General features: G+C 51.6%; 1 protein-coding gene across 3 annotated transcripts in view; it reads left to right on the plus strand.

Annotated features, from left to right (window-relative positions):
- The first annotated feature begins 821 nt into the window (after positions 1–821).
- Positions 822–12,799, plus strand: part of FOXK2 (forkhead box K2) — an 86,705-nt gene continuing 74,727 nt past the window's right edge. For 2 of the 3 annotated variants that reach the window (XM_039475842.2, XM_039475843.2), the window contains exon 1: positions 823–1,290. In XM_039475842.2, the coding sequence (XP_039331776.1) occupies positions 881–1,290 (410 nt within the window). In that variant the 5' untranslated portion in view covers positions 823–880. Of the gene's footprint in view, positions 1,291–12,799 lie in introns of all 3 variants that reach the window. The other variant, XM_074389088.1, reaches the window with a different exon arrangement.

The following is a 12,799-nucleotide window of genomic DNA, read 5'->3' on the forward strand; positions in this document are numbered from 1 at the left end:
GGGCGGGCCGGCCTGGCCCCGAAGTGCCGCGCGCAGGTGACGCCGCCCCGCCCGGGCCGCCCACGGCGAAGGGGTCGCGGGCTTGGCCCCCGCGCCGGCCCGACTGCGTTTTTAAACCCGGCGCCGACGACAGTCGAGTGAAAGTGATTCACAACTTCTGGGCGCCCTGCGGGACAGCGCGACACGGTGACGCGACCGGCTGGCCGGGGGGCACAGCCGCACCGGGCCTCGGAGCTGCGGGTTCGAGACGAGCCCGTCGCCGGCCCCGCGGCCCGCCGCCCCCCGCCCCGGCTCCGCACTCCGCGGGGAAAAGGCCGCTCGGAGGCCGGGCCTGGGCGCGCGGGCCGCCGCCTGTCCGCATCCCGGGGTCCACGCCGGGTCCGGGGCCGCCGCGTGCCCGGCGCCCGCTGTGACCTTGGGCCGGGTCCCGCCCGCCGCGTCCGAGAACCCCGGGCCCCGCGCCCGCGCCCGCGCCGCCCCCCGCGCCAGCCCCGATCCCGCGCGGGCTCCCGGCCGTCCGCTCCGGGTTTTCCGCGGCGCCGGAGCCGGGACTGCGTCGGGGCGTCGCCGCCGGACGTGCGGGGCGCTCGGCGCGACGCGCCCGGCCATTGGCCCGCCTCGGTAGCCCCACTGCCGTGCGCCGCCCCCATTGGCCGGCCCGGCCGTCCGTCAGCGCGGGGCGGGCCCGGCGCGCCGGCTCGGTGGCGCGGCCGCGCGTGCTCCCGCCCCTCGCCGCCGCTCGCTCGCTCGCTGGCCGGCGGCCTCGGCTCGCCCCCTCCCTCGGCTCCGGTGCGCGGCGGCCCACGACCCGCGCGGCCTGGGCCTCGGCCCGCGCCACCGGCGCCCGCGCGGAGCGGCCCGGGGGCCCTCACGCAGGCCCATGGCGGCGGCCGCGGCGGCGCTCTCGGGCGCGGGCACGCCACCCGCGGGCGGCGGGCCCGGGGGCGGCGGGTCCCCGCCGGGCGGCTGGGCCGTGGCGCGCCTGGAGGGCCGCGAGTTCGAGTATCTGATGAAGAAGCGCTCGGTGACCATCGGCCGCAACTCGTCGCAGGGCTCGGTGGACGTGAGCATGGGCCACTCGAGCTTCATCTCCCGGCGCCACCTCGAGATCTTCACGCCCCCGGGCGGCGGCGGCGGCGGCCATGGCGGGGCCGCTCCGGAGCCGCCGCCCGCGCAGCCCAGGCCCGACGCCGGCGGCGACTTCTACCTGCGCTGCCTGGGCAAGAACGGCGTGTTCGTGGACGGCGTGTTCCAGAGGCGCGGGGCGCCGCCGCTGCAGCTGCCGCGCGTGTGAGTGGCTCGGGCGGGGCGCGCGGGGCGGGCGGGGCGCGCGGGGCGGGGCGGGACCCGCGCCCGGGCTCGCCGTCACCCTCGGCCGGGCGGACCCCGACCCCGACCCCGACCCCGACCCCGACCCCGCCCGCCGGCCACGGCGCAGGTGCGGCCCCCCGGCCTTCCCTTCCCGGAGCCGGGGCCGGGCGGCCGTGCGCGCGGGCCGGGGTTTCTGGGTTCCCTCCTCCTCCGCACCTGCGGCGAGGCCGCGCCCGGCGGGAATGCGAACCCGCGTGCGGCGGGAGGAGCGGCCCCGGGCCGGGGTTGTCCCTTGTTGCGGGTGTCGCCGTTACTCGTTCTCAGGAGTGAGCTGTCTCAGGAGCCGCGAGGATTTCTCTCTCCCCGCCGCGTTTTCTGTGGCCTAAAATGGAAAACTCTTCAGGCACGATGGATTTTCAGTCTGTGTTCTGAACCTTAAAATTCAGGGAAAACTGGATCCTTTTCACATGACTTTTACAAGAAAGACGGTGGGTTAGGAAGTATTATAAGGTCATGTAGAGTGTGAAGTCAGCCTCCTAGGGAACTGTCAGTCCTGCTGCAGAACCATTTAGCGTGGTCTTGTGGTTCGATGAAGTATCATTGACTCTGCTTGAAACACAAACTTGCTCTCTAGGAAATGCTGATTATTCCTCAGGGGCTCGCTTCTAGCTCCTTGCAAGTACAGCCTTTGTCCACAAACTGGAATTTTTAGCTGCTTTCGGTTGTTGGAGATGCTGGTAAGAGTTGTTGGTTTTCTTCCTGAGTTGCGTGCGTGGTGTGTGCACGTGCTGTGCCGTCTCTCAGTATGGAAAGGCGTACCGGCACATTCCTTAAACTTCGGTAGCAGCATTTTAAAGAATGTTCTTTTCCTTCGGAGTCTTTCTCTGTCGTCCATGCTGGAGTGCAGTGGTGTCACTAGCCACAGCCTCCGCCTCCTGGGTTCAGACGGTTCTCCTGCCTCAACCTCCAGAGTAGCCGGGATTACGGGTGCGCATCACCACGCTCGGCTGAGACGGTGTTTCACCATGTTGGCTAGGCTGGTATCAAACTCTTGACCCTGTGATCCACCTGCCTCGGCCTCCCAAAATGCTGGGATTACAGGCGTGAGCCAGCTGACCAAGTGTATTATTTTCAAATCAAAATGCTGTTTTTGTGTGTTTATACTGTACACTATGTAAAGTCAATGGTAGTGGTCTAATGGCTGTCCTATAATCTGACTGTTTTTTGCAGAATACTTTGTTGGGTCACAACAAATGAAGTTACACATCTGTTGTGAGGATCTTGAGTTTTTGTTTGTTTTTGTTTTTGTTTTTGAGACGGGGTCTCTTACCCAGCCTAGAGTGCACTGGTGCAGTCATAGCTCACCACAGCCTCAAACGCCTGGGCAGTGATCCTCTGGCTCCAGTGCCCAGGAGTTTGAGGTTGCTGTGAACTGATTGAACCACTGCATTCCAGGATGGGATTACAGGTGTGAGCACCACTCCTCCCGCAGTGCTGGGATTACAGGTGTGAGCCGCCATGCCTGGCCACGATTTTGAGTTTTTAAAGAAAATTCTCACCATTCAGCCAGAACCATTTGTGGTGAATTGACTTCTACAGATGCCAACATGAGAAACATGGAGATAAATTGACCTTTCAGTGAGGGACTAGAATTCAGACCTTTTTTTTTTTTTTTTTTTTGAGACGGAGTCTCCCTTCATCGCCAGGCTGGAGTACCATGGTGGGATCTCGGCTCACTGCAGTCTCCTCCTGTATTCAAGTGATTCTTGAGCCTCAGCCTCCCTAGTAGCTGGGATTACAGTTGCACGCCAAGTAGAGACGGGGGTTTCACCTTGTTGGCCAGAATGGTCTTGATCTCCTGACCTCATGATCCACCTGCTTTGGCCTCCCAAAGTGCTGGGATTACAGGCATGAGCTACCATGCCCGGCCAAATTCAGACCTTTCGAAGGGTAAGAATGAGCCTTGCAGTAGAGCTGAGTAAGAAGGGCAGTGAGATGAAGGCTGGGCCTCTCACTTGTGCTCAGGGAAGAGTTTTGTGGCCACTGAGACTAACATGAATCCTGAACCTCTGCCTGTACTGTGTACACAGGGGCATTAATGGCCTTTTTTACAGAACGGATTTCAGCACTTGTACAGTGTGAATTAAATTACTATCCTAGAGATATTTTAGTACCTCCTTTTTTTTGTAGGGCATCGTTTCCAAGGTTTTGGCATAGGGCAGTAACGCAGGTTAATGTAATAAATTGTAAAGAATTGGTACCCGTGAAATTCAGAAAAATTGTTTTAAAATCTTTTTTTTTTTTTTTGAGACACAGTTTTTTGTTCTTGTTGCCCAGGCTGGAGTGCAGTGGCATGATCTCAGCCCGCTGCATCCTCTGCCTCCCAGGTTCAAGTGATTCTCCTGCCTCAGCCTCCTGAGTACTTGGGATTACAGGTGTGTACCACACCACCATACCTGGCTAATTTTTGTATGTTTAGTAGAGATGGGTTTCACCATGTTGGTCAGGCTGCTCTTGAACTCCTGACCTCAGGTGATCCGCTCGCCTCAGCCTCCCAAAGTGCTGGGATTACAGGTGTGAGCTACTGTGCCTGGCCCTAAAATTTTTTTTTCTGAATTTAAGCTCAGGTTTTCAGGTTGATGATACAAGTTCTTTTTAAGCTTAAAAATCAAATTAAATATATAAGTCTAGAAGCACTTGTAACTTAGAGTAATTGTGTAAAGGCTGAAATAATTCTTTTTGTTTTGTTCTGTTTTTGTTTTCTTTTTTGGGATGGAGTCTTGCTCTGTCGCCCAGGCTGGAGTGCAATGGCGTGATCTCAGCTCACTGCAACACTTGCTTGTCGGATTCAACTGATTCTCCTGCCGCAGCCTCCCAAGTAGCTGGTATTACAGGCACACACCACCACGCCCAGCTAATTTTTGTATTTTTAGTAGATACAAGGTTTCACTGTGTTGGCCAGGGTGGTCTCGATTTCCTGACCTCATGATCCTCCTGCCTCGGCTTCCTGAAATATTGGGATTATAGGTGTGAGCCACTGCACCCAGCAGGGCCGAAATATTCTTAATGCTTATTTCAGATTTGCCTACTGAATTCAGCATCCCTGTATGTTAGAAAATAATATAACAACCCACGGTTGGTCTCTTATTTGAACCATAATGATTTTATTCCAATTTCAACTTCAAATTTAATTTACATTTTTAATTTCTTTTTTTTTTTTTTTTTTTTTTTTTTTTGAGACGGAGTTTCGCCCTTGTTACCCAGGCTGGAGTGCAATGGCGCGACCTCGGCTCACCGCAACCTCCGCCTCCTGGGCTCAGGCAATTCTCCTGCCTCAGCCTCCTGAGTAGCTGGGATTACAGGCACGTGCCACCATGCCCAGCTAATTTTTTGCACTTTTAGTAGAGACGGGGTTTCACCATGTTGACCAGGATGGTCTTGATCTCTCGACCTCGTGATCCACCCGCCTCGGCCTCCCAAAGTGCTGGGATTACAGGCTTGAGCCACCGCGCCCGGCCCTACATTTTTAATTTCTATTAAAAATTTTCAAAGTTTGGAAGAGTATATAAGTAATGTAGGTTTAAAGTGTGGCTTATTTCATTGAAATACTAAATAATGTATTAATTTGGGGGGGAAGATGGAAGAATGAGGACTATGATCCTGTCCTTGGCTGCTGAATTTTAATAATTTGGCTAAGATGTGGATCCAAGTACCATTTCCACAGTGGCTGGGGAGACTTGATCCCAGCGTGGGGGCTCAGTGTGCACGAGAGTGTCAGGGTGTGGTTTTCCAGAAAGCAAGTGGCTTCTTCAAGTCCTTGAGTTTTGGATACACAGTATGCAGGGATGTGTGTAAAGAAAGGCGACATTTTCCTTTCTCAGAGCCTCTGAATTACTGGAGTCACAGGCGTTACTGGGACTGAGAGACTGTAGGGTGGGCTCCATGGGGATGTTCTGGGCCACCTGGTCAGGGCTCTTGGAGGTGAGCAGGTGGCGGTGGCCTCATAGGTGTGGCTGGCCCTGGACCCTGGCTCTGGAGAAGCTGGAATTCAGGCAGGAAGGGATCTTGGAGCAGATTTTGGTGCAGCTGAAGTGTGAAGTCTGCCTAGGTCTGGTGCGGAGCGTTTTTATTTTGGACACTGAGAGAATGAAGAATGACCTCTTGGCCGGGCGCGGTGGTTCAAGCCTGTAATCCCAGCACTTTGGGAGGCCGAGGCGGGTGGATCACGAGGTCGAAAGATCGAGACCATCCTGGTCAACATGGTAAAACCCCGTCTCTACTAAAAATACAAAAAAACTAGCCGGGCATGGTGGCGCGTGCCTGTAATCCCAGCTACTCAGGAGGCTGAGGCAGGAGAATTGCCTGAACCCAGGAGGCGGAGGTTGCGGTGAGCCGAGGTCGCGCCATTGCACTCCAGCCTGGGTGACAAGAGCGAAACTCCGTCTCAAAAAAAAAAAAAAAAAAAAAAAAAGAAAAAAAAAGAATGACCTCTTGGAGGACAAGGTGTTTTTTTGTTTGTTTGTTTTTGTTCTTGATAGAGGCTCGCTCTGTCGCCCAGGCTGGAGTGCAGTGGCGTGATCTCGGCTCACTGCAACCTCCTGCTCCCAGGTTCAAGTGCTTCTCCTGCCTCAGCCTCCTGAGGAGCTGGGATTACAGATACCCACCAGCATAGCAGACCTGGTTAAGTTTTGTATTTGTATTTTATTTGTTTAAAAATAATTAACTGATTATTCTGAGATTAAATCTTGCTCTGTCACCCAGTCTGGAGTGCAGTAACACCATCTTAGCTCACTGCAACCTCCGCCTCCTGGGTTCAAGCAATTCTTATGCCTCACTCTCCCAAGTACCTGGGACAACAGGCGTGCGCCACCACACCTGGCTAATTTTTTTGTATTTTTAGTAGAGACAGGGTTTCACCATGTTGGCCGGGCTGGTCTCGAACTCCTGACCTTGTGATCCGCCTGCCTCGGCCTCCCAAAGTGCTGGGATGACAGGCGTGAGTCGCGGTGCCCGGCCGAGGACAGGGTTCTTTTTTGTTGAAGGGCCTGGTCTGGAGCCTGTGACTAGTAAAGTGTTTTCTGTTTTTTTTTCTTTTTTCTTTTTTTTTAAATAAAGGTGGGGTTTCACCACGATGGCCAGGCTGGTCTTGAACTCCTGACCTCAGGTGATCCACCCACCTCGGCCTCCCAAAGTGCTGGGATTACAGGCTTGAGCCACAGGGCTCGGCCTAGTAAAGTGTTTCTTAGGAAGATCAATTGGACAGGAATGTTTGGGTTTGTTGTTGCTATTTTTGTTTTCATGGTAACAAACGAAGTATAATTTATCCATAAAAATAGGCAACTCTTTAACAGCTGTTTATAGTTCTAAAATGTCAGATGAATTTGACACATTTTGATCAGTAAGATCCCAGAATATCTAATAGTCAAATATAAATAGAAGTTGAATTTACAGTTGACTACAAGTATTTAATATGATAACTAAAATTGCGTTTATTTAGGAAAGTGACCCCATGCCAAATGAACTCCCTATCAGTTCTACCTAGTGGTAATTCAACACTTTTTTTTTTTTTTTTTTTTTTGAGACGGAGTTTCGCTCTTGTTACCCAGGCTGGAGTGCAATGGCGCGATCTCGGCTCACCGCAACCTCCGCCTCCTGGGTTCAGGCAATTCTCCTGCCTCAGCCTCCTGAGTAGCTGGGATTACAGGCACACGCCACCATGCCCAGGTAATTTTTAGTATTTTTAGTAGAGACGGGGTTTCACCATGTTGACCAGGATGGTCTCTATCTCTTGACCTCGTGATCCACCCACCTCGGCCTCCCAAAGTGCTGGGATTACAGGCTTGAGCCACCGCGCCCGGCCAATTCAACACTTTCTTATATGGCATGTTTTAATTTGCACATTGTGTTTGGTAATGTCACATTTGAAGACTTGCTCATTAAATCAGAGAGTCTTCCAAGGTGAAGACTGGAGAGGTGAACAGGCAGCCAGTGAGTGGCTTCTGAGGCTTTCCAGGTGGAGACCCCCCAGAAATGAATTGAGGGAACACAGTGATTCCGCTGTACTCCATGAGGATGGGCAGAACCACGGTTCCTGGAGAATACCAGTACCAGAAAGAAGAAATAAGGAGGGGGTCCTGGAAGGCGACGGCCTAGGGACATGGCGTGGCAATCAGAAAGTCTTGGGCAGCCTTTGAGAGGGCTGTGGTCTCCAGAATAGGGAAGGAGGCTGGACGGAGGGCTGGAGAGTAAGGAGTGCATGTAAAGTGGGGGCCTGGTAGGGAGAGCAGACTTCAGGTTACGGTTAGGAAGAGTGGAAACCTGACCACTGAGGGGAAGTGGCTGAAGGAACCACCAAGAAATGGAATTGAGGCCTGGTCGGCTATTTGGCCAGGTGGACTGGTGACCAGGTATGAAGGAGGACAGTCCCAGCGGAAAAGAAAACGAAATTGTCTTATTTGAAGAGCTGAGCAGAGCTGGTCAGAACGGAGCTACTAGGTAGATGTGGTGTGTTTCTGTACTGAAGGGCTGCGAGGGTTCCTGAAATGGCTTCATTTTGCGACCTGCAACTCCTGACGAGCTTGTAAGTGGAGCTGAGCCTGGGACGCAGGAGTTGGCATGTGTTGGCATAAATAAAGGGAGGTTCATAGCAGAGGGCAAATGCCGCTTGGCGCTTTGAAGAGTTGCTCAGCGTACAAATCAGTTGCCTTTAATAACTGTTTTTTTTTTTTTTTTTGAGACGAAGTCCCACTCTCGCCCAGGCTGGAGTGGAGTGGTGCGATCTTGGTTTACTGTAACCTCCGCCAACTGGGTTCAAGTGATTCTCCTGCCTCAGCCTCCTGAGGAGCTGGGATTATAGGCATACATTACCATGCCGGCTAATTTTTGTATTTTTAGTAGAGAGTTTAAATAAAAAATTCTGGTTGGGTGTGGTGGCTCTCGCCTGTAATCCCAGCACTTTGGGAAGCTGAGGCAGGCGGATCACCTGAGGGGTTAGGAGTTCGAGATCAGCCTGGCCAACACGGAGAAACCCCATCTCTACTAAAAATACAAAAATTAGCAGGGCGTGGTGGCTCAGGCCTGTAATCCCAGCTACTTGGGAGGCTGAGGCAGGAGAATCGCTTGAACCCGAGAGGCAGAGGTTGCAGTGAACTGGTATGGCACCACTGCACTACAGCCTGGGTGACAAGAGTGACACTCCGTCTCAAAAAAAAAATTCATTTGGCAAATTGAGATACATTATCATCACTGATTTGTAGACAAAGGGAACACAGTGCACCTATTTTAGAATAATTGTTACTTTAAGTTAAAAACCCAACAGCCAGCTTGCTTCTCCTTCACCTGGTGTTCAGTACTTTTTCAGTGGTGAAACTCTGTGTTCATTTTATTTTATTTTTATTTTTTGAGACAGAGTCTCACACTACCTTCCGGGCTGGAGTGCAGTGGTGCGATCTCAGCTCACTGCAACCTTTGCCTCCCAGGTTCAAGTGATTTCCCTGCCTCAGCCTCTGGAGGAGCTGAGATTACAGGCACCTGCCACCAGGTTGAGCTAATTTTTGTGTGTTTTTAATAGAGATGGGATTTCACCATGTTGGCCAGACTGGTCTCGAACTCCTGACCTCGTCATTCACCTGCCTTGGCCTCCCAAAGTGCTGGGATTACAGGCATGAGAGCTACTGCGCCCAGCTAGACAGAGTCTTACTTTGTCACCCAGGCTGGAGTACAGTGGCACCATCATAGCTAACTGCAGCCTTGAACTCCTGGGCTCAAGTGATCCTCCTACCTCAACTGAGTAGCTGAGAGTACAGGCCATACAGGGCTAATTTTTTTGGAGGGGGGACCTGGGGTCTCTCTGTGTTGCCCAGGCAAGTCTCAAACTCCTATCCTCAGGCGACCCTCCCACCTCAGTCTCCCGAAATGCTGGGATTACAGGCGTGAGCCATCCCACCTGGCCTATAAATGTTTTTAAGTGCTGATCATATATTAATAGTGAAGGGATTACAGTCAGGCATGGCTCCCCCATTTACTGGCAAGTCCCATTTAGACCTGCGGTTGCAGAAGTGCAGCATAGCTTCCTGCATGATTGGTGGAAATACTCCAGGAGATGAGGCTGTTACAGTAACGGCAGATTTTTCCATTGTGAAAATGTAGCTATTCTTGCTTTGTTGAGGATAAAGCTTTTTGGAAAATGAAGAAGAGGGGGTTTCTAAATTAAGGAAGCTTTTAATGAAAGCTGTTGGCATTTTGGGTAGTATTCTTATCTGTTTAACATTTTTGTGGGCTCTTGTTTTCTTTTATGTTTGGTTTTTGGAACAATTTATAATATCTTAAATAATGACAGTCATAGTAAATCAACCTCCACACTTTTTCATGAGGAATTTTTGAACTTGCTGCTGAAATACAGTACATGAGGGCATGTTTAAGGCCCACATTGCCATCTCTACGTTGTGAAGTGGGCTTTGAGCAGGAAACAGGGTGTTACAGCTGCACCCTAGGAGGTGGGGCAAGGAGACCAGGAAGCACTGGCGTGGGAGCCACAGCCTGAGCGGCTCCGTTTCCTCGTGCGTGTCAGTGTACAGTGTGCCTTGGGCTTCGTCCATCTCTGCTGATTTCCTAGGAACAGAGAAGGTGCTCTGCTGAGACTTCCGTGGGATTTTTAGACAGTGTTTGGTTTTTGCTGCAGTTTGTTATTTGAGATGGAAGGCGTGTGTGCTTTATCCTGTGAAAGGCACTGGAGTACGACCTCAGGATGAGTCTGCCCCCTTCTCCTCCCTGGGACGCTCGGCAGTGTCTTGAGATGCATTTGGTTGGCATAGACTGGGTGGGCTGACGCTACTGGCATCTGGTGGACAGAGGCCTTATGATGCACAGGACGCAGGAGGTGGAGAGATGCCTGTTGCATAGTAACCTAACAATTCGTAATAGTTGAGTGTGACTCTTGGTCCCATTGGTGGTAAGTTTTGATAATTTTTCTACAAATGATTCCTGCCTAAGACCTTTATGCTACCGAAGCATCTGTTCAAATTAAACTTGAAGGCTCCCTCCCCCCCCTTTTTTTTTTTGAGACAGGGTCTTGCTCTGTTGCCCAGGCTGAATGAAGGTGCAGTGGCATGATCTTGGCTTACTGCAATGTCCACCTCCTGGGTTCTAGCAATTCTCCTACCTCAGCCTCCTGAGCAGCTGGAATTACAGTCCTGTGCCACCATGCCTGGCTAATTTCTTTTTTTTTTTTTTCTTTTTGAGACAGAGTCCCGCTTTGTTGCCCAGGCTGGAGTGCAGTGGTGTGATCTTGGTTCACTGCAGCCTCCGCCTCCCATGTTCAAGTGAATCTTCTGCCTTAGTCTCCTGAGTATCTTGTGATTACAGGCACCTGCCACATGTCCAGCTAATTTTTGTATTTTTAGTAGGTATAGAGTTTCACCATGTTGGTGTGGCTGGTATCAAACCCCTGACCTCAGGTGATTCACCCACCTCGGCCTCTCAAAGTGCTGGGATTACATGCGTGAGCCATGGCACCCTGCCCGAAAGTGCCTTTTTAAAAACGGTCTGGGGGGTTGAGACTCATTGATGGCAGAGTCCGTAGATAATTCCTCTCTTTGCAGCTTTGAAAGGACACTCACATGAAATGCAGTCCTGCCTTGCTATCCCTGGTTGTAAGAGATTCCACTCGGTCCCTCAAGGCAGTAGTAGCCTAACATCGTTACACTTGTAATGTGTACTCTTAGTCATGTTTATTGACTTAATTAGGTTGATTCAGATATTCTGAGAACTAAGAATACCTGAGTCATATTGATACAGATATTCTGAGAACATTTATCTTGGGGGTACAGGGAGACATTGAGCTGTAGCTGAATTGTTACAGTTTTTTGTATTCCTGGTTCCACTGGAGAGTGAACTGATGATGGGACATCAGTGTTAGCACCACCACACTGGGAAAGACGGCTGTCCAAGGTGCTGCTTCTTTCTTTCTTTTTTTTGGTTGAGACGGAGTTTCGCTCTTGTTACCCAGGCTGGAGTGCAATGGCGCGATCTCGGCTCACCGCAACCTCCGCCCCCTGGGCTCAGGCAATTCTCCTGCCTCAGCCTCCTGAGTAGCTGGGACTACAGGCACGCGCCACCATGCCCAGCTAATTTTTTGTATTTTTAGTAGAGACGGGGTTTCACCATGTTGACCAGGATGGTCTCGATCTCTTGACCTCGTGATCCACCTGCCTCGGCCTCCCAAAGTGCTGGGATTACAGGCTTGAGCCACTGCGCCCAGCTCCCAAGTTGCTGTTTCTAAGGGTGTTTAGTTATTAATAATTGGCAGTAAGAAAACTCATCTTTGGATTTTTATTTGAACAGATGGAATCTAGAAAACCTGAAATAGGCCGGGTATAGTGGCTCACACCTGTAATCCCAGCACTTTGGGAGGCCAAGGTGGGCGGATCACCTGAGGTTGGGAGTTCGAGACCAGCCTGACCAACATGGAGAAACCCTGTCTCTACTAAAAATAAAAAATTAGCCTGGCGTGGTGGCGCATGCCTGTAATCCCAGCTACTTGGGAGGCTGAGGCAGGAGAATCGCTTGAACCCAGGAGGCATAACTGGGACTACAGGTGCACGCCACCATGCCCAGCTAATGTTTCGTATTTTTAGTAGAGACAGGCTTTGACCGTGTTAGTCAGGCTGGTCTCAGTCTCTTGACCTCGTGATCTGGCCATCTTAGCCTCTCAATGTGCTGGGATTACAGGCATGAGCCACCACGCCTGACCTGAGGATATTTTTAAAATTCTGTGTTTTTGCCATATGTAAGCTGTTGGAGGATGTTAGGACAATGAGCATCATTTTTATAGCCATTTGAGCTGGGTGGAAGATGTGGTTTAAATATAAACTGTCTGTGCTGTGTCCTCTGTAAGGACCTGTTCCGACTTTGCCCGGCTTCCCCCAGACTTGCCTACACGTAAACACAACTCAAATCCTGTACGCTTGAGTGGACTGCACGTAGGTGCTCTGTGGCTGGAGTGATTCATCTTCAGGTTGTACACTTCCTGGGATTGTGGCCTTTGACCCCTTGGTGACCTCCCGTAATTCAGGTACTTGATAGGACTGAAATGTTTGTTACTGAGTTGGTTTGATGTAGGCTTCTGAGTTTGGATTTGGTGAATACTGTATCATAGGAAACCATGTAAAACAGTTAACAAATGTAAGTCAGATTAAATTCACTTTTGATTCTGCAGTTGCTCCCACTTGTTTTCGCTGACGGTGGACTACGCAAAGCGGCCTTTTTGGTCTTGTATAGTCACGCGTCACTGAACGATGGAGAAATGCATTGTTAGGCGATTTCGTTGTTGTGCGAACATCGCAGAGCTTGCTTGTACACACCTAGGTGACACAGCCTGTTACACACCAGGCTGCGTGGACATCCTATGGCTCCTGCAGCCACATGCTGCACAGACTCATGCAACTGCACTGAATGCCTCAGGCAGCTGTAGCATGACGGGAAGTATTTG

Source organism: Saimiri boliviensis, chromosome 17, assembly GCF_048565385.1.
Source record: "Saimiri boliviensis isolate mSaiBol1 chromosome 17, mSaiBol1.pri, whole genome shotgun sequence".
Lineage (NCBI taxonomy): Eukaryota > Metazoa > Chordata > Mammalia > Primates > Cebidae > Saimiri > Saimiri boliviensis.